This window comes from Lissotriton vulgaris, chromosome 1_1 (genome assembly GCF_964263255.1).
Source record: "Lissotriton vulgaris chromosome 1_1, aLisVul1.2, whole genome shotgun sequence".
In the NCBI taxonomy this organism is placed as follows: domain Eukaryota; kingdom Metazoa; phylum Chordata; class Amphibia; order Caudata; family Salamandridae; genus Lissotriton; species Lissotriton vulgaris.
Genome location: NC_141685.1, coordinates 485,790,197 through 485,813,092, shown reverse-complemented (window position 1 = coordinate 485,813,092; position 22,896 = coordinate 485,790,197). Strand labels below are relative to the sequence as shown.

Here is a 22,896-nt window from a genome sequence, read left to right as displayed (position 1 = left end):
CAACCAACGCATGTATATTTTTTGGTTAGGGATGAATAAACATATTTATTTATTTTATTTATTTATATTCTTGTATAGCGCAAGAATCGACCCCTTACGAGGTATCTCCGCGCTTTGCTCGCAGGATGGAATGGCTGCTGTAGACCAGAGATTGAAGGTTGTAGACTGATGTTTGGAATGTTTATTCTTCCTGGAATAGGACGGTTTTTAGTTTCTTCCTGAAAGAGGAATGATTAAGGGTTTGTCTTAGGCCAATTGGAAGATTATTCCAGAGCTTGGGCCCTACCAGAGAAAAGGCTCTGCCACCTTGTCTGGTTTTTTTGACAAGAGGGGTTTTAAGTAGCAGTTGGTTGCTTGACCGCAAGGCTCTGTCAGGTTTATAGAAGGGTAGCTTTTGGGACAGATAGTTAGGGCCTTTCCCGAACAAGCATTTGTGGACAATGCAACAGATCTTGAACTTGGTGCGTTGTCGTATTGGCAGCCAATGCAGTTCTCGCAGCAGGGGTTTAGAGGGGGTTCTGGGGGGGGCATTCAAGACCAGTCTTGCTGCTGTATTTTGGACTACCTGGAGGCGATTAATAGCGCTCTCGTTGGCTTGAATAAGGAGTCCGTTGCAGTAGTCAATTTTGCTTATCACCATAGTATGCACTAAAGTCTTTCTATAGTTGTCTGAAAGGTAGGGGAAGACTCTTCTTAACAGACCGATGGTGTGAAAGCATGCCCCAGCGACTGCGTTAACATGTTCCTTCAAGGTGAGATTTTGATCCAGCTTCACCCCCAGATTTTTTACTGTTAGTTTTGGGGTGGGTACTGGTCCCAAGTCAAGGGGCCACCAGTCAGGGGACCATAGTAAGGACGCTTTTCCAAAAAGCATTAGCTCCGTTTTTCCAACGTTGCATTGGAGGCGGTTGGCAGCCATCCAGTTGGAGATGGCCCTCATGCCTTCCGCGAAGTTGTCCCTAACGTTGGAGTTGAAGGAATGGAAAGGGTAAAGAAGTTGGGTGTCGTCAGCATAGGACACCGGGGTGAATCCATATTTTCTCACAATCTCAGCAAGGGGGGCCACGTACACATTAAACAATGTGGGGCTTAGGCATGAGCCCTGTGGCACCCCCTTCGTGAGCATCCTGGAAGAGGAGCGGTATGGTCCCAGGCTGACAGATTGTGAGCGCCCGGACAGAAAACTCTCCAGCCAGGAGGGGGCTTGACCTCCTATGCCCACTCCCTGTAAACGGCTCATGAGGATCTTATGGGACACAGTATCAAATGCGGCCGACAGGTCTAACAGCACCAGAATCATTGAGCCTCCTCTGTCCTGTGACAGCTTGATGTTATCGGTCACGGAGAGGAGAGCAGATTCGGTGCTGTAGTTGGGCCTGAACCCAGATTGGGAGTGGTCCAGGCCCCCTGTCGCCTCTATGAACCTGGACAAGTGGATGTTAGCATGATTTTCCGCCAGTTTACTCAGGAGGGGCAACAAAGAGATGGGACGGAGGTTAGAGAGCTCTGTCCATGGGGAGGTGGCATTTTTCCGAATAGGATTCACCACTGCCTCTTTCCATTGCTGGGGGAGTTTACCTTCTGTATAAGAAAGGTTCAAAACTTTTTGGATAGAGGGGCAGAGGTCAGTGCAGAGCATGTTCATCACTCTGGGGGGGAGGAGATCAAGGGGGGACCCTGTTTTTGTGGTATTTAGTAAAGATTTTATCTCGTCCTTAGAAATTTCAGGAATCTCAGTGAAAGTTTCAGAATTGGTTTGTGAACAGAGAACGTCAACCGTCTCTGTATTATTGGGATGTTTGGCCAGTATTTTATTGTAGATGGTATCAATTTTTTCCTCGAAGTATAGAGATATTTTGTTGCAGATTGGATCTTTCATAGGTTTACACACATCAGCAGTTAAATCCAGAATTTTCTTTCAAGAGTCCTTCTGTGCTCCAAAATTATGGAACTCACTGTCCAGCCACAACAGGATATCTGATAACCTACTCTGCTTCAGTGGATACCTTAAGCTGTTCTGCTCAAACTCCTGAATTAGATCGATGAACAACCCAGCCCTCTTCCCGACAGCACCATGCTAATGCAGTGGCATAGACCACACCATTCGCTAGTCCTTGTGAGTAACACACATCCAACATACATACAGAGTTCCTTCATATATGTCCCAGACATGATAAAAGCATAGGACACAAGTTAGGGACATGAGCAGACCTTTACTGGTGAGAGCCGGCAGGCAGTCTCCCATAGGGGTAAAGCTACAAAGGCCTGCAAGTATGCACTAAAATATTCCTCCCAGCTCCACAGTCAATGCATGGCCTGAGTGGAGGAGGCATCACCCTCATTCAGAGAGGGTGTACAATTTGGAAGTTTACCAGACCTCGGGATGCAGTTCTGATGTCTACAAAAACCATAATAGACCTGGACCGCCTCCAGTGGGATTGCATGCATGTCACTAGAGGGCAGCCAGGAGGCTGAACCAAAACAAGCATTTGTAATGCAATAGGTCTTGCATTTAAGAGAATTTGAGCTATTGGCAATGCAATAGCCTAAACTCTCGCAAATGAGAGACCTATTGCATTGCAAATATTTATTTTGTTTACTAGCGCCCATGCGGCATTTTTACATTCATGGAGACTGCACCCATTTCTTTAGAAAAGTTGCGTCTAAAGAAAGGCGCATGGCCGACGTTAAAGTGAAACTGAGGCATGTGGCTGTTTGAAAAAAAAAAGCAGTCGGTCAAGGCGACAAACAGATTTTTTGTTTTGTAAAAGCGTCCATGCCGCCCTTTCTCTTTAATAGCAGCTGTGCACCTTCCTTTAGACATGGCTTGTCTAAAGAATAGGGTGCGGCCTCCATGAATGTGAAAGCGCCGCATGGGCTCTAGTAAACAAACAAACAAAAAATAATAAGTAAATGAGCCTGCTTCTAAAAGAAAGAAAGAAACGCGGCCACTATAGTTCAAGCGGACCACCATTAGTAAATAAAATAAATGCGGGTGGCGTGCTGCGACATACTGGGCGGAGTTGGGGCAAATCATTAAACAAAATAGTGCTCACAGCCATGATAAGGCAGACCGTGTACCAAGACAAGTAAAAGGTCCAGTCGTTATGGGAGGTAACAAATGCAGACAAGGCGGTATCAAGGAGGGACTAACAAGCCTAATAACAACTCAGAGGTCAGCGTTTACGAAGGACAATGACACAAGCCAATTAAAACTATGGGCGGAGAGTTTGATGGGCTTCCAAGCCATACTCCAATACTGCATGCCTCACAACAGTGCATGCGCTGCCCAAGCTTGACCTAAAAAGAAAATGTAAAAAGGTAATTTAGCACAGCTTCCTACAGCCACACTGAGAATTTCTGCCCCAACACCTAACCTGAATGGCAAAATTTCTGAATCTGATATACCAATGCCAGCCTAACTGACTTTTATATACATACCTTTTAAAACTTGTAAATTCGTTTTTAAATTAAAAAGCAGGGTTTACTGCGACAAATACAGAAGTACTGATGGGAGAGAAAGAGCACGGGATAGCGTGGACAGGAACCAATCCAAACCGCACTCTGATTGGCCCAGTGACAAGGCAATGTAAATTCGTTGGGGCTACATATGGGAAAATTGACTGTGTGTAAATTAAGAGCCAGATGTACAACAGTTTTTTGCAGTCGCAAATGGCTAATCGGCCAGCTTACGACTGAAAAATAGGTCTTTGCAATGTACAAACTCTATTTTGTGAGTCAATAACCTATTACCGACTCGCAAAATAGCGTTTGTGCCTCGCTATTAGGAAGGAGCGTGCCAAGGGCGTCCCTTCCTAATAGCTAGTCGCACTCCTATCTACAATTGTTTTGCGATCGCAGTTTACTACATATTTCAAAAAGATGGTAAGCCACTCGCAAACGGGAAGGGGTCCCCAGGTTAAGTTATAAAAACTTTCACATTTTAGATTTGCAAGAAAAATGATGATGATTGCTATTAAATACATGATCTCAGTCCAGAGGACAGACCATCTGTAATTTTCAGCAGAGTACTACTGGACTCTTCAGCTATGAGGTTTGTAGCATGGGTAGTAGAAAAAACTACCAACAACTGCTTCTAGGACTTCTTCACTCTGCCAGTAGTTCCGCCATTTAATTCGCAGAGGCTGAACAAATAATTTTTGGCCCAGAGTTTGTCTTTGACACTATTCGTGACAGGAGGGGAGTGACAAACTATACCATACGAAGACGAACAGTTGAAGAGAAATCTACCCGCTCTGTCTAGGGGCAACAAGACACACATTCAAACAGAAAGTGAGTTTGAGAGGTAGAAATATATGTAAAGGAAATAGATGCTGGTGTACAACAGCAAAATTCACTAGACTTTTAATAATGCATGTACATCTGGATGCGCTTCACTTTCCTTTTGACCTTCAGAATATCAAATGTTTCTGGCAGTCATTTGTTTAAGAGCTCGTCTTGAGAGGGTGACGCTGCAGGTTTGATTAAGTAACACTTTTATGGAGAAGCCTACATTCAGAATATCTATAACGTTCTCTACAAGCAATACACCACAGTTTGTACCTTTATCAGTACATAAGCTTCAGAACACACCATGGGTTGGGAGATAACCAGATGTTCTTTTGAATTTAGTGGCAAATCACGTAATTAATTGTTAACCCAACGTATCATACACAGGAAGAAGACTGCAAGTCTCCTCAGTGGAGACAGATTAGATAAGGTCTGTAATATCACAAAAACACTAGCAAAGAAATATGTCGGAAACTGAACAACAAGAATTGGCAGAACCAATACGTCTGGCCTTAAGAAGCTGATGCAATAGTTATTTTTTTCATTTTTGATTGCAAGCAAATGCCACAAAATTGCTACTATCAAGAAACGGCAGCCATATGCTTGAATGTATTTTTTAAACAGCGGTACGAGTGCTTCCTAACAGACAGGTGTACTTAGAACAGGTGTAGAATTCCTCTCAGCACTAATTAACATCGTAGGGTTCTTACTGTGTAAGGAAACACAGTACTATTGGCTTTGAATTACGGTAACAAACACTTAGTTCAAACATAAATGTATAACTAAAACACACAAAAATGATGACGAACGTAAAGGAAAATCATCAGCAAAGTAAATGGTTAGTTATCTCAGCAGCCCTGGAACTGAACCGCAAATCTTTTGAGGTGGATATATATACAGCATTCGTTTTTTGCTTACTTGAGGCTAGTGACACAGCTAAAGCGGCCTTTAGGCCAAACCTAAAAATACTAAGTGACCCACTTTTCACCATAGCTGCAGCAAATAATTTTCTACACTTCTTTGGTTCCAATTGAAGCAAACATGAACTCGTTATTTAATTAGGAACACCTATGGAGTTGTGTAACGTGGCTTGATAGCTATGATGGTTTATGAAAGAAATTGACATTTTGTAGCTTTTCACTGTATTTACTTTCAAAAGCACCATTTGTTCATAGGCAATTTAAAATGGTATGTATGTACCTTTGCAGAGTGTATTCAATATATGTTTGAAACATCTGCAATCCGGTTTTCCAACACTGTGGTTATGAACAGACCCCAGTTAAGGCACTAAAGAGGGCCCGTTATAGTACAATTTAATTTTGGACTACTTTTTTATTGCCACCCTTACACAGTTAGCTATAAGTGGCTCAAAGTGGACGCAAGAACAAGAAATAGCCATAAGCTTATAAACAAAATTAACCACATTTAACGCAGTTTTCATTTTTGTGTATGGGTGACCCTTCCGGCTTCTTACCTGGAAATATGCAGACATGAACGTGTTGTCGACTGCAAGTAAAATGTCCCCTCGTTTGTGCACAATGTCTGCACATTGCTGAATGTCAATGACGGTCAAGGTTGGATTTGTAGGAGTTTCTATCCAAACAAGCTGTCAAAATGCACAATGTCAAATACAAGAGAAATATTCCAAGTTACAACACTACTCAGTTCATAAAGAAGATAAGCAACATATTCTGCACTGATAGAGGCCATGTACTCCATTTAAATGACCGGATACATTTATTTTACACCGACATGAAATTACCACACACTTAAATAAAATAGAACATTTTGAATGGTTTCCCCGGTTTGGGGCTTCAGTGCCTTCATTCGCATTCAGTGCTATCCCCACATCCTCACCACACCCCCTACCACCACTTCCCACTGATCCCTAAAACACACACATACACTCAGTCCTTATTTGATAACTTGGGGCACAGGAGGATTGAAACAAAGGAGAATATTACAACTAACGTGTCTCCTTCCCGTGCTCCAAAACTCTCACAGATTAAGATGAAGGCACTGTTTTTTTGGGGGAGTTTTATAAAGCGTGAACTCGACCCGAAGGTATCAGAGAGCTTTACATGAGCACTAGTTGCGTTGCATCTATTTTGATGGGCACAGGGATATTAAGTGATTTGCCCAGAATCGCAGGATGTTGAGTATCCCGCTTCCCCAGCTTCGAGGTCGACTGCTCTAGCCGTTAGGCCACATCCTCTCCTCTGTTATGCTACTTGCTGCACCGTCGGCCATCACATGTGAAGGTTAGGGAACCAAGACATTGAACTGATACAGACATGCAGTCACTGTAATCTCTAAGGGATGATGTCCTCTGCTATTTACAGGAAACACAAAGAGTGACCAACAATTCTTCTTCTAGCAGACAATCAATGATAGAGAAACAGGTCAAAGAAGAAGCACATCACATTTGGCGAAAAGGACCATAATTCATCTGATTGGGATATCACTTTAAACTCAACAAGAGCAGCTTGCCACTATCTGCCTACAACTAGTAGTTTGTTGTATGAAAAATTACTTTCTAAAACCCAAGTCAGTAAGATGAGCAAGTTAAAACCCCTTTGTTATCATTATTTATCAGGTCTGTTAAATAACACCTACACTTTTAATCAGGCCTGGAGAATATGAGGATTATTTTAGCAACATGGGCAGGATGGTGGAAACAAACAGTGCATGCTCCTGCTTCAGACAGTCAAGAATGATACTTGTGATGTACAAAAGCCAGTGTTCCCTGCTGACTCCTTAACAACCCATCCTCCCAGAGGAAGATTTAAGAGGGCTGGGTCGCTCTGGGTCTCAGACTCTGCAGTAATTACAAACATACATTGAAATGGGTCCCTTTTGGGCCCTTTATTCATGCCTTTTAACTTTTCAGGCAACAACAGTAATTGGTTTTTGAACAAGGAGTGTAAAAAACATTACAGTAACCCACGTAGTTCCTGCTAATATTTCACATACTTTACACAATTGTGTATTCCCTAGGAGTGTTTTACTTTTCCAGGATGTTGTGTTAAGCTTTTTTTCAAGCAACGTAATACTCTTGCCTAGAGCATAATTTGAATTGAGTCATATCCAGGTGTTTAAAAAAGTCACAATGAGATGCGACTGAAGGTAGTGAGAGTTTCTCTCAGTGGGGAAAAAGGTGCTCAAAATACGTAGTCATCCAATCCTTGGCCTCTCTGTAAAGCGCACGGAGCAATAATGGCCATGTATGCCAGTAGCTGCGGTTGTGATTCTATGCAAAACTGTGGGGTAGCAATATATGGGAATTTTAGGTTCTATGTTTAAGCCACGCCCTTAATTATATAGACCCCGCCCCTTCCAGGGATCCCCCAAGTTGTTTATCCCACTTAAAGCCCTGCTCGCTCCTGTATGCTGGACCCGCGGAGGGTGGATTTGGAGTATATAGCAGCTGCCACTAGAGGCTCTTTAGGTTTTTCTTGGCCACATTAGCTGAGCAGGTTGCGGAGTAAGAAAAAGCACACTTCCCTAAGCTGGCACAGTGGCTCACCATAAAAAAAGATAGGTGAATGAGCGTTAATTGGCTGGGAAGAAACACAAGTAAATCTCAAAAATGTGTTAAGCTCAAAGGATAAGATCCTGGTCACCCTCCACGGATCAGACACTGTGAATCAGAACGTAACACAGATGTAAAATAGAAAAACAAGGGGTAAATCCTGAGCTTCAAGACCAAGTTTAAAGTCCATCAATTCCAATAAGACGATTAGTCAACGCATTTAATCTTGATTTATTTCAGTCTTCTTCAAACGAACACACACTAGCCGCCAACACGTGTTTCGTCTTGGTGTTGAAACCAAATGACTTCTTCAGGGCTATGGCTAGTTTCTGTATTTCAAGAAGCACGAGTGATGGGCCTTCTTGAGAAAACGCCAAAGATGTCAGAACAAATGTAAGTGTAAAAATTCCAAAGGTAATACGGAGATCCAGTAATCATTCAATATTAGATGTCACTCTCCAATCTTCTAATATAATTTCTCAGTTCTCAATTATCAGTCTTATCGTGTAAAGACATTCCATAATAAAACCAAATGTTGTCAGCGTCCTCCGAGTACGGGAAAGGCCAATTATAACTTTTCGGATACCGCCGATAACCGAAAAGTTAGTATTGGCCTTTCCCGTACTCGGAGGACGCTGACAACATTTGGTTTTATTATGGAATGTCTTTACACAATAAGACTGATAATTGAGAACTGAGAAATTATATTAGAAGATTGGAGAGTGACATCTAATATTGAATGATTACTGGATCTCCGTATTACCTTTGGAATTTTTACACTTACATTTGTTCTGACATCTTTGCAGTGGCTCACCATGTTGGCAACCTATTAGAAAAACATGAGGGAGTGAGTTTGAATATGGTGATGGTGATATTGTTGTACAAATGAAGTTCCCAGATAGTGTTGAATGTGTCAAAAGTCTATTTTTAATTACGCTATTTCCACCTCGAAGATGGCGGAAAATAAATATGATCCGAGTGTGAAACTCACGTGCTTGCAGGAGGTTTAAATTGGTAGGGAGCAGGAAAAGTGCAGATTAGCTATGGTCCAAGCAAATGTTCTTTCAATGCACTTTTTCTGCTTTTTCTTCCACTCTATGGATGCAATTAATAGATAGATACATTGAATCCCCCTTTCTAAGTCAATGCAGTCATTGTTTAAATATGAGTAAATGTGTGAAGCACTACTGCACTTTACCCTCGTATTTCACCCATTAGCACTGTATTTTCTTGTATATATGAGACTAAATGTGTTTGGGTACTCGATTATTTTATATTTTAAATTGCGCTTGTTCACCAATATCTGTATTAGGATCCTTTACTTTAGAACAAATAGAGACATTAATACACCTTAACAATAATTGAGAAAGAATTATGTGGGTAGGCCTTACAACAGACATATACATTTATACACCTTGGCAGTAATCTTGAACTCAGGGGGCAGGAAGGCTTGGTCATGTCATAATCATCAGGAAGAAAGTTCGTATTTTACATGAGGTCGGAAAAGGAGGGCTTTAAATATCATCTGAAAGAGAAATAAAGCACTTTGGTCCTTAGGTCAACAGGAAGAGAGTTGCTGAAAGCAGCCACGGCTTCTGTTTAATATTGAACTGGAGAAGTTCTAAATCTTGGTACTTCTTACTTTAGAATCTTCTTTCAAAACTTTCGGGTGTATGGGATGAATGGGCGCTCATATAGTAGTTTTCACTTAGTATAGCTTCGTAACACAGATCAGTCTGGTGCATCCAAAACATGGGAAGAGAACACCCTTCTTCCCTAAACTCAATCAGAGATTGAAAACTTTAAGCAATAATTCTTTGAGCACACATGCGCAGTTAAAGTCTCAGTTTGTAAAAATGAAAAGAAATCTGCAAAAAATATCAGTGGGGCTCTTGTTGTTCTTTTCTTTATTTTCACCACACTCCAATCCATTTGTGCCAACGCATTTCGCCGTGGTTAGGTTAGCCTCCGGCTATGTCAGGGCTTTAGATTTTCTCCGGTGTATATCCTCGCTGGAGTTATTATACGTTGTTGACTCCGTCCACATAGTTCCTCAAAGTGAGCAGTTAAATTCCAGATTCTAGTAATAAATTGCCACGGACTACAAGTATTTTGAGTCCAGTGAATTCAAGCGACGAATTCAGTCTTCAGAAAAAAACAAGTAGTCAGTAATCCCAATGTATCCACGCATTACAGTGCCCAAATCCGTCCGTGTCAAGGACTAGACTCTCTGCAGTCTGCTTTTGTCAATAACGCTACAATGTCTCAATAGCCTCGGCCACCTTGCATTCAAAGTGTTCCGGCCTTCCGGTCACGTATAATCCTCGTTATGCCAGAGTACAGGCAAGCAGAATCTTCTTTGTCTACCCAAAATAGTGAGTAGATTAGCCTTAAAGATAGGTTCATATCAGTGCTTAAATTGTGTAAAAAGGAAAAAGAACATTGACCGGAGCCTTCTCAGGAGGCCACTGCAGCTTGCACCACCCATTGCCCATACCAACGCTGCCAATGATAGTATTCAACCAACTACTAACCATAACACTCCTCCAAGTGTAACAATTTATATTATTCCAGGTCCCCAAAGCCATACGTTTGGCTTGGGCAGCAGGAACTAGTCATTTGTGATATATATTAAATTAACAAACCCGTGTTGTTGTGCTCTTCTCTATGTTAGACGAACAGCGCCACCGTGTGGCAGACTGTCCAAGTGCCGGTCCTGACAATTAAGTGCCAGTGCCGAGTACCACAAACCAGGGGCTCAAATGAATCACAGGTACATGTTTAGCTTTATAGAGCAGGTTGCCAAATAAGAGTTTGATTCTTGCTACGGTGTGGAGCCATGTAAGCTGCTTAGGACTGGTGAAGGCAACCTTTCTCGCTAAAGACACAAGTCTGGCTGTGGAGTGTAATATGGTCCTCAGTGGATTGGAGGTCAGGAAGAGGAACAGGTGGGATCTTAAAACAAAATAGTTGTGCCCACGCCATGGACTTTACATTATGATAAAACTAGCATAAGCAGACCAGCATCCCCTGCATTACAAAAAACTGTCTCAACTATTCAAACATACAAACAAAACCAAATAAGATCATAAATAAGGTGGCATCTAGCCGAGTAACAACTTAGGAATTCCAGATCTTTTCACATTTCGATGTCCATTTTTATTTAGAAATATGCTGAAGAAAGTGTAAGCATTGCATACACAATAGTAACTATTCATAGGTACGCCTCAGTTACCTTGGTATTGGGGGTGATAGCAGCTTCCAGGCACTTGGGTTTCGTGCAGTCCACAAATGAAATTTTCAGACCCAATTCAGCAACGACCTTTCTGAAGTAACGATTTGTTCCTGAAAGAAAAAGCAAAAAAAGTATTTCCCCAGAATAGATGAATTAAAGTATCTATAGTACAACGACTATAGCGATCTATAGAATCCAGCTTTTCCTTATTGAATCTTTCAACTTTTAAAGACACAAACTACAGACATAACAATGAAAGGGGGGCATCTTTAAACAGAACACTGTGCAGAATACACAGTACAACTGAGATTATACGATACCCTGGAACCAGCATGCCCATTTATTGGTCTACTCTGCATTTTAGACTTCAGAGACCCAATGGCAGGAACTAGCTGAATATCATCTTTCGTAACAAACAACCCCATTTGAAAAACAGCAGAAAGGTAATGGAATCTGTGGATTTGTTGAGTGCAACTGCTACGCCAGCAGGTTTCATAGTGAAGAAATGCTGACCGACCATAACCAACCAAGTACTGACCTCAAAAAATCAAGGAAGGATTCACACAGATATTTGCACAGGCTGGTGCCAGCGCATATCACAAAAACGCACATATGGATAAGCATCAATTTACAGCAAGAAGAATTTGCACAAGTGCACCATATAAGCCTACTTTGTTTTTCACACACGTCTTTGCACAAATACCACGCTAGGGTGTGTCTGTAGGTGTGCCTGGTGTACATTTCAACACATCCTTCTTTCCCAGAAAGAACTCTGGAAAAGTAGCCTGGGGCACCTCCAGTTTCATTCATGCAGCCATGACTTACCACAGGGATAGGGCATAGGAAACCACAATGCAGAAATGAAACAGACATGTCCTGTGCCTTCATTGTAGACCAGGATTCTCCAATGTCGGTCTCAGAGGGCCAGATCCATTCCTCTTTTTAAGCATATCCATATTTAGGTAAATGTAGTTATCTTAAAAATCTGGCATGGATCTGGCCCTCCAGGACCGACATTGGAGAACCCTATTGTAGACCATGACGGCCACCCCTCATGAATTCGTGAGCAGTGATGTACAATGCACATTAACATTCCCACCCCTGTAATAGGGGTGAAAATATAAGCTGTAACGAGTATGAGTTTTTAGGGCCCATTTCTGTTTCCTTAGATTAACGGAAAGGGGGGGGTACAAACACCATAACTACCTGGCTCAAGAGGACTATTGTATAAAAGAGTTTCCACCCATTGCATTTTTTGCCTAGATTGCCAGTGAAAAATGAAAGTGCAGCATCTGCGCTCACCGCCCATCCCTCGCACCAGTGATCTCATTCGCCAAGCTGGTCCTACAGCCAGAAAACCGCGCTTCTCGTTAGTGATGGGTATTTCGCTTGAAGCAAGTGTACTGTCTCACGTATGTGAATCTGAACTAAATTGTTTTTACCGATTAGTGAAAGGGCAAAAGTTGGAAAGAAGACAATGGAAGAGTGGAAAGAATTTAAATATTTGGGTACTAGGTAAGATACATCGAACTTACAAAATATCGTTTTGCCATTGGTAAGGAAGGCATATTAAAAAGGTGGCCGGAGAGGTGACTGTGACATCTTTACAAGAGCATAGGAGCAGTAGACTTTGCATAGGTGTAATAGCAAGTAGATGGGAACACGAGATAAATGGAGTTTCGCTTGTGAGTGGAAAGAAAATAACAAAATGTAATGCATGTATCGGGGGGAGCAACAGGATAAGTTTATAGTAACTTCTCAAGATAAAAAATCAATAGCACCAAAGTAAACGCAACATCAAGATGGAAACCAACATTCTATAAAAAGGAAATGGGCATCAGAGTTCGAAGGATCACAAGTTAGGACCAAACACCTCCAAAGATCGAGACCATGGTTTTGTCAGGTTTCAACTTGAAAGTACTGGTTGACATTCAGATGGTAATGCCCAAAATCCATGAAACAGTCAGTGACTACGCTCATATACCCATATTCTAATAGAACAATCTGAGCACCATGCACATACTTAAAAACAAATGATTTATAAAATATCATTAACAGTAGGTAAGGAGGGCCAGGCCGGAAATCTAAACATTAAATACAGAGCCAAGAGGCGATATATACAGAATAGTGTATGAGGGAATACATTTATAAAAATATGGAAGGAAGCAGACCAACTTCTGTATGAAAATTAGAGAGAAATCTTGCTTATTCCATTTATTCTGGAAACTTTAAAACGCCTAGGAGTCAAAGGCTTCCACATATCCAAAGTAATCTAAGCAGTGACACTACAACATCCAAACCTCACAGTGGGAATACAGTAAGATCCACAAGGTGGTATCCCTTACTGCAAACATGAGGAAAACACCACAAGCTTCATTAAAGAACCAGCATAGCTCCAAAGAAAGCGGATAGCTGTGATGTCACAGCAATAATTTTCAAACGGGTAGGGAGAGAAGATATAGTGTGAGGGAAGTTTAAAAAAACAAGCGGGTCACATGAGTGTGTTTGATGGCTAATGGGACACTTCCAGGTCTGAAGTGACACTTGTAAACGAGTGGATGGAGCAGTGGGCTCTGTCACTGCTAAGGGGCTGATTCCGATCTCACTCGTAAGGGCTCCGAATGCAATCCGGCTGGAAAAAGTACGAGCCATACGCGCATTCTCTGCCTGACTCGTACAGCTGTTCGAGCAAGCAAGTACGATGTGAAAAACACAAAATCATCTACTGAATCATTTCCAGGTCCGAACAGCTCCGTTCGCCTCGTCGGTAAGCAAACCATGCCGTGCAATGGAGGCGATTTCCGACCGAGCCAGTATGATGCACGCGTCGTACAGCCGGATCGAGCCGAAGTTTCCGGCTCGCAAAATGTCCGGGTAGCTGCCTTTGGGGGTCCACGTCGGACCCCCGTCACCTGCAGCCGTACGACTCAGAGGCAGGGGGAGGTCCAAGGGTCTCCCCAACACAGGCATGTATGGTGCCGATGGCACTGATACGTACCCACTCTAGGGGGCACCCTTGTGCGCGACGTACCCATTCAGTCAATGGGAGCCTATGTATGCGTCATACAACCGGCTCCCATTGACTTCTATGGTAGTCCGACCATACCGAGTCCGGCAGCATGTGGCCGCATCGTACTCGCTTGATCGGACTGCAGGAGTACGGCTCGGTCGGAAAACACTCTGGTTCCAGCTTGGTCAGAAAGCTTTCCGACCCAGTTCGGAAGCAGCCCCAAAGTGTTTGACTGGGCTGTGGTCAGAAGGTGACTTGAATTTGGGTGATGTATTATTAACACCTGCAAATTTCAGATGTGGAACACATAGCATGTAGGACTAGTGAAGTTAAGACAACTACAATACTTGCAGCATCGAAAACACCACAGAGAAAATGAAGAACTGCTTAATTTTAAGTTTTCAGAAAAGTATTGGTAACCTTTGCAATATTTTAAAAAAGCAATAAGAGAGGTCTTTGTAATGCAGAGGTAAGACAGGGAGGTTTAGTTTTAATCCATGGGGAAGGATGAACAGATAGGAATAGAGTTGAGCCTGGAGTAGGGCAGAAACATAACAATATCAGCTTCTAAATAATGCAGAAACTGATCATTTACCTTATAATATTCTCATAAAACTAGTTTAAGATCTAAAATGCCTTTTACAATGAGGCCAGTCAACCTGCCTACCCTTATAAGTGCATTCAAGTACCTGGTCGAAAGGGTAACCACCACTTCAAGATCTCTCTTGCCAGAAATCAGTACATGAATATAGAGCTTCCTTTTACGATGCAAATACAGACCCAATCATCTCAACCAAATATATTCCGTATTACAGTTGTCATGTTATTGATTCTGACTATTGGTTCGTGAGGTTCAATAAAACCTAGGAATAGTGTTAAAATCATTCATGTTAAGTTTCTATATATTTAACACTGCTTTTTTGAGATTAGATAACCCCATTCCACTTCCAAATCAAATATCAATTGAAGAATTCTTGAACTAGGGCATGGATTTTCCCAGGCAACTTTAACACATTTCTTCAGGTTGTAGTCTTGACGATCAAGCAGGGAATACCTTGGTACCTTAGTCTCATAGACAAAATATGCATGACCAAAATATTGAACAGTAATAGCATACAGGGTAATATAGCTTTACTACCCATAACCTCTCATCTACGTTCCTTAATGAGATATATCTCATCACGGAACGTAGATGTGGGGTTATGTATAGTAAAGCAAAGCTATATTTCCCTGTATGCACTTATTGTGGTGAGATTATATATCATCATGGAACATAAATGTGTTTGGTATACAAAATTTAAACCTACCTGTTGATATTTTTGTCCTTGATATTTTGCCTATGATATTAAGGTATAACAATATTATCACTCAATATTCAAATACATATATATATATATATATATATATATATATATATATATATATATATATACATACAAAAGCTGTTGTATATAAAATATGAATTTTATTAGGGTTTCATATTGCCTTCTTTTAAATCTCTCTCAAACAGTGCTTTTGTTGCTGTGAATAAAGATGGTCATTTACAAAGAGATTGATTTGATAGGTGGGATGTGTGCATAACTTCATGTTATTAAGACAATAGATTGTGTGCTGATAAGGTGCTCATTGGACCAGTGCTTCCTCTGCAGAGGAGTGTACAACCTGCAGGTTTAAAGTTGAGATCATAGTAAATCCATCCAGCCTCTCATTCTTCTGATGTAAATCTGTAGATATTATAGATAAGTAACAGTGAATTACAGGAATGTTTTTCACCGAGGGGTTTCGAGTACCCTTCAAATAGACGAGAGTGAAGCTCGGTTTGTCTAGGATGTCACTCAGAGGAGAAAGCATCTTTCAACTGCTATGCAAAAGCAGAGGAGAAAAAGGAGAACCATATGCAACATGGCCTCTCCCCCTGAATCAAATGTGAAAAATAAAGACCTTAACTTCCATACTTAACCAGCTCCCCATCACCTTCCTTGCTTTCCTTACCCTCCTGCAGCAGTGCGTTATGCTTTTATTTAAAGCAGACAAACAAAGCTGCACTCACAGGCTTTAGAGAGCAGAGTTCACTCACCCGGAAAGCCATTATGACTTAGCAATAGTGAGTGACCAGGTTTTTTTTATAAGCTGTTGCTACCTCACAGCAGTGAGTTACCAGATGTAGAATTTAGGTGGTCATAGCTATGTTTGCAGCATTTTCAGACTTATCCACTTCAAAGTACCTGCCCAAAACCTCTAACTGAAAATCTTCCATTCGGCCAGTTACTTCGGATCAAATGGACAGTATCTGATGAACAGACCTACACTGCAACAAGAAATGCATCTCCTTTCAGCCAGAGGTTATTACAATGAGACACAGGTAAAAGCAGTAAACATACATAGGGTGTCATACAGCAAAGCTCTTCAAACTCGCATCAAAAACACAAACGAAAAAGATACCTCGCCCCAGGCAAGCACACAAAATTAATACATTCATTAACAAACACTGGAACATTCTTGCAAACATGTGACTCTGATGCAAGCACTTGGCATTTAATCACTGTTAGATCATGTCAAGCATCTAAACAACATGACTGCACACTAACATTTTTTAGTGAAACTAAGATATGGATTCAGTATTGACCAATAGGGGCATTTCACTTACCACCATACACATCGGTTGTGCATATGATCTCATCACCTGCCTTTAACAAATGAGCAATATTCAGCGTTGCAGCTAGACCCGACGCATACGCTAAACCTAAACAAAAAACAACACAAAAACAGATTATAAACTATTCAATAACAAATGGAAAATTACTTTCAAGAGTTTTGACTTCTTACCCAGCAAACCATGGTTTCATTCACAATCAATAACACATAGCATCTGCTTTGTGTCCTAACAGCCAGAGCTGCTGACTTTGAAAGAGGGGTGCATCAAGTTCTGCGACTTCCTGTGAATCTTGGCAAATCACTGCCCGTCCGCCTAAAAAAATGAATGTGTCTTTGTATGACGTAACTGGTGCTCATGTAAAGCGCTTCAATACCTTCCAGTTGAGTTAGTGTTATAGAAAATTGCAAAAAAATATATAAACTGTTTATTATTTGCCGACTCTGGCCAGATTCTTTGAAGATCACTGAACTGTCATTTATGTTAGCTCCATTCCAAATCGTGAACCGTTCTCATTTATACACTACTCACAGAAAAACTATTGTCAATTTTATTTTGATTACTTTTAAGTAACCGATTTTCACTTGGGTCAAAAACATGTCTTATATGCATTAATGGGTTATTAACATTATCGATAACTTATTGGTTTAACCTAGTACCTAACAAGAGACGACCTGTTATGGCATTAATATAATGAAAGAGTTAGAAAACAATATCACACTTCGCTTTGAAAACTACACGACAGGCCTGGCCTGTTGCATCACACCTAGACCTTCTTTCAGATTTCACATTTCCTCAGTCACTATTTAACTTTAGTCGAGTCGGGAATCCTTTTCCTCTATTTAGATTATTTTTACTTTAATATTCGGCCACTTTTCTCAGGTTTTTTTTTTACACTAAAATTGAAATAATGAAAACAAGTGCTAAGACAAAATTGAAAGGCACTCCGAGCATTGGATATCTACAAATGTAGGAATATTATCCCCTCTTGAACAACTCTGAATTTGGTGCACAATGAGAGAAAGTTGCCATCCATGGAATGGCTTTTAAAAGGGATGTGTGGTTCCCAGATGACCACAGAGTCATATCGCATGCATCCTGCGCAGTCCACCTTGCAAACAGCTTTCTGACAAGGTCCTTTTTCTACCAGGCCCCAGTGTCGAAGGTAAGTCTTAAGGGAATCTTTGATCAGGAGCGGGCCCCCACAAATAATTGGAATGCCCAGAGAAATAGAGATTTTCAATCTAAATTTCAAAGGAGATGTCAAGATAGGTTTGTTGTACTTATTTCTCAGCAAGGCTATTAGTCTAGCCTTACTGGAAAATAAGTAAGGCTAGACCAATAGACGATTAGAGTCAGCTGCCCTCCACATATGTAATGAGACGGTGTGCTGAGCAAGTCATTGACACACTGAAAAAGGTAGGGGAAGTATGGCAAGGTAAAGAGAACAAATGCAGACTTGTACAGAAACTCCGGCTTATATATCAGAATCAAATTACCCGGTACTCCAGTACATGAAGATACTAACATTCAACATGTTTGTCGAATCATGCACATGGTGCATTTCTGTAGAACATTATGCTGTATCAAAAACATTCAGCAAGTGACAATGTGACGGAGAGAATGCTGGACTTAATCTCAGCCACTGGCGATCACTTGGGGCGGCATTCTAGTCCATAGAATCTTTCACCAACTAGAGGATCACTTATGCATATCAGTACTGACCCAGTTCATCATCACAGCTGCCCATGGCAAACTTCCAGGCACCTTATTGTTTTTGAAGTACATGTTCTAAGGGCGAAAGGTATGCCAGGGCATGGGTTTCATGCTCACTGTGCCTTAGGATTCAAGCTATACCTCACTGACGAGTCCTAAGTAGGTCGAAACCGGCCTGATGTCTGTTGTGTTCCCATCTGAAGGGGACCTGATTTGCCAGTTCGGGCTGGACTGGACTCGCCCAAGCCTGGTTTGCAAAAGGCGGGTTGCTGTTTAGAGTAAAAAACAAAGGTCTGGAATGTGGGCCAGAGCGATCACCAATGGCTGAGATTATTTTGGGAATTGTTTCCACCACCATGTTGTTTTTGAAGCAGAAAATGTCATGCAATGACTTGTCTACTGAAAGACTTGCTTTATTAAGCCATCCAGGGGAAAATATTCTTGTTTTAAATACCACTGATTGCCAGCAGCTCGCTAGCAGATTCCTTCAATTTCTGTAGAAAAAAAAAACTAAACATATGTGTATAGTTAGATGCTTAGATGCTACCGGATTTGTTGTACTATCTCAGTAACACATCCATCAAGTGGGAGGAAGCAGGAAGGAGCTTAGATGAAATGGTAAAACTCAAAATGATTTGACATTCCAATGAAGCAGTAGAGCAATTGTCAAACGTTAAGGAGACAACTCGGGAATAGCGTATATTTTGCAAAAGCAAATAAGCATCAATATAGCAGCTGATGTCCATGTGGAGATAAATGAATGATACACGTGAAAATTACACAGCCAAATAAAGAAGACGAGAATGAATGACAAAGAATGTGTAGACATTCTCTATGATCCACAGCAGAGATGTGCTGTCTCAGAGAAACCTACGTGACCCGAGGTATCACATCGCGAGTTGCAAACTTTAGCAGCAGTGGAAGAAAAAGATTTGCCTCCAGTTCTAGAGCAATAGATATGAGAAATATGTGCAAAATGAGCCATTCGTGGATTAGAGATTTCAATAGTACCAGACAAACTGGGATGGAGAAAAAGAGGACATGTGTTATGTAAGACTCGTTAGCAAACACAAACCGTACGTTTATAGATTTCTGCCTAAGCAGCCAAGAGGGTAGCCAGGTGTCCAGAGATATGTTCCTACTTAAAGATTCAGAGAAACAGCCTAGCTGCAGAGTTCTGGATAAGTTGTGTTCTATTGAGTATCTACTTGAGAAGCTCTATATACAAGGGACTGAGACAGTCTGAGCCAGATTAGATCATCGCTTGATCGACAGAGCTGTCGCTGAAACAGCCTGGCTGCAGAGTTCTAAATATGTTGTATTCTACCTGGGAGGCTCTATTTAGATAATTTTGGGCCAGTTTAAGCCAGAGGAGATGATGAGTGATGGAAATGCCATTTTAGCAGTGCAGGGTTATTAAAAGGAGGGCACATGTACAGGTAGACAATTTCCAAATTTTGATCACCCTTTTCTATTTCAGTGCCAAAGTGGAGAGCAGTGACCGCTGCTCCGTGGGCGGAGTCTGCAAAGTTTTGGCACTCCGCGCTCTAAGCGGAGTGCGAAGTTTGACAAAAAAAAAACCAATCACTGCCTGCCACCGGCAGAGCGGAGTTCACCGGCTCTGTATTAGTACATGAGGAGATAAAGGAAGATTGTATCTGTGGTCACTGATGCACGAGGGTGACCAGGGCGCCAGTCTCGCGGCAGTGGCCAATGATATTTGAAGGCAATAAACTGTGCTTGAAACAGAAATATGCAGGTGCAGGGGCACACTATCAGAGCACCTGTTCACCGTCTGAAAATGAGAGGCACTCTCCCATTAACCCCTGCTGAGAAGTCTCTTTCAAATGATAAGTGCCAGTACTTCATACCGGACAGTACTGGCTCATTTTAAAGCACCATATGTAAGCAGGTTTTCAGGGTACAATGGCATACGGTACCAGGCTGAGAGGCAGAGTATGATTCTCCTGGGGCGGTGCAACGTGTTATTGAGGGCTTTGCACTCTAAAAAATACTTGGGCGGCGGTTGACTGTGTTAGACCTCAGTACTCTGTTGATACTCTGAAGGCTCTAGGCTTCCTGTTGAATAATGTCCCCTAACTTCCCTCAAACTCCTGGGTGCTCTGCAGCGTGGACTAATGAGTACAGAGACAAGAAGGGGGTACCAGGGCGGGGGCGACGCAGGGTGTTCAAAGTTCAGCACGGGGTGGCAGATGACTGCAGCCTCTGATGAGACTCTCCAGGACCTGATACCTGTAGGTCAGACAGACTATATGTGACTCAAGGTAGTCAGGTGTTTATCAGTTGACAGAGCTGTTATGAGGGTGGGATCCACCGGCAGTTACTGGAGACAGTTCGTAAAGGCAGGTATTTCGGCCCTGTGGGCTGTTGTGGAGGCAGGTATGTTGGAAGAGGCTGCTTACTGACCCTCAGTGGAGTAAACATTCAGTCCATAACCATATGACGCCTTCAGACATTCCCGTTCTTTTATTCTGTGACTTACCAGATAGATTGCCTCCACACCAGCACTGAAGAACTACACATCCTTGCATGATATGACAGACCCCTCACCCAATGGCAGCTTATCATACTGTGCCCTTCCTGGTCAACCCCGGAGCTTGATACTGAGGGAGGAAGTGAGGTTCAGCACCCCTCATGATAGCGCTGGATAGGGAATTTGCAGCACATGCAGTCTTGGATCGAGACGAGGAAACTGAAGAAGCCAGTTTTTAAGGAGTAACGAAGTCTCTAGGGGCAGCCAGAAGGTAAGGGCTTCTGAGGGGCCCTTGTTGCTGGAGTCCAGGGGGGGAGGTTGGACCTGGGGGATGAGATTACAAGAGCCGGATGCAGAGTGAGGGTGGGAGGCTAATCTGTGTCATAATATAACCACTCAACAGTGAGCTGCTCTACACTGTGAACTTAACGCGAGAGGTTTTATCTAAAATGCTTCAGGGAATGAGAGCGCCTGTGTGCTTTTTAAATGTTGTTTGTTGCTATTCACGCGCCTCTGGTATGATGCCATGACCATTGTGTAAACTACGTTAGTTATGCGGCTAGCCCATATACAGAGTGCACATCTCAGCTAAAGTTATGTGCGCAAATGGCAGACAACTGGACAATTAAACAAAAAAGCATCTAAATTATTGTTCAAATAGCCCTATTTAGTGACCATATTGAAATGCGTTTCTGTCCTTGAAGAGTAACCAATATTGACCCGGACATTTATGATGATGTCTCACACGTAGCCTCGACAACACAACTTGGCAAGTTATTTGTGCACCATGAATCAATCCAGCAGGGCACAGATTCAGATTTTAAAAACTCACAACTGTGCTGTGGCATCATTGTCAAAAAGCAGTATTTTATCTGCGAATCCTTGCCCCCAGATGCAAATGCAGATGCGGAGACCTGCAGAATACCGCAGATTAGGAGGACCGGGCGGCACTACGCGGCACGCGGAACTCCGGAGAATTTCACTGAGTTTTTAGATAACTTTGCCGTTTTCCGCAGAGTTGAACTCCTTGAGCTGCACCCACCCCTGCGGAAAACCCAAAACAGGAACACTTTAAAAACACTTTAAAAAAGACTCATAATGTAAACGAATGTCCTTCCTAGAGAACATTTAATAAACAGAATATCAGAAAACTGAGAAATGAGTGTGTTCTTTCCGTGCTAATATTGTTTAGGAGAGCCCCTTATGTCACTTGAGATACAAAATGAAAGAACCAAATACCAAGCCAACTAATTCAGCACTTGAGGGTGTACAGAAACTGTAACCAAAAATCTAAGTAAAAGTATGACCTGAAGTCACTGATAAAGTGAACAAAAAATAAACAATACATGATTTACCACTTGCTAATTCTATAAACGCTAACCTCCTTGTTCAGTTGTTAGTGCAATTTATCCACAGGTAGTTATCCTCTTGTCTTCTGTAGTATTTAGCCAGTACCTCGTGCTGGATTGAATCTATCATCTGACATGGAATCTGACATGTGTCCGATTCCATGTCGTTGTTTAAAGGGGAGCATTCCAAGGTTGGTCAGTATCCTCTGACCAGCTAGGGAGTGTCCGTAAGTGTGTGTGCTCTGATGATAAACATTGAAGAAACATACCTGCTCATACGTCCCCTTTACAACATCTTCCCAAAGGTTCCACCTTTAAACAGGTTATAACTCCATAATAAATAGTGGTTTCAACAATCTAAAATTCAGACTACAGTAACAGGTACTCTGGTTTATTAAAGAAATAGGGATATAATGTACGCTTACAATATTTGGCTCCATCCAGCGCTGCAACAGCTTTCTCCAAACAATTCCGGGTAGGATTACCACTACGGCTATACTCGAAACCCTATAGGGAAAAGACATTTCTTTAGTATTCCTATGGTGATTTAATTTACATCACTAATGGTAGAAGACCGTTTTGGGAAAGAAAATGTCATATTTTCAAAACACAGAATG

At 41.9% G+C, this 22,896-nt stretch overlaps 1 protein-coding gene across 1 annotated transcript in view; it reads right to left on the bottom strand.

Annotated features, from left to right (window-relative positions):
• The window catches only part of CTH (cystathionine gamma-lyase), a 107,142-nt gene that overhangs the window by 50,676 nt on the left and 33,570 nt on the right, over positions 1 to 22,896 (bottom strand). Inside the window, exons 2-5 of the mRNA XM_086953855.1 lie at positions 22,705 to 22,786; positions 16,715 to 16,810; positions 11,058 to 11,167; positions 5,765 to 5,896 (exon numbers count right to left, since the gene is read on the bottom strand). Coding sequence (XP_086809981.1) covers positions 5,765 to 5,896; positions 11,058 to 11,167; positions 16,715 to 16,810; positions 22,705 to 22,786 — 420 coding nt within the window. The remainder of the gene's footprint in view (positions 1 to 5,764; positions 5,897 to 11,057; positions 11,168 to 16,714; positions 16,811 to 22,704; positions 22,787 to 22,896) is intronic.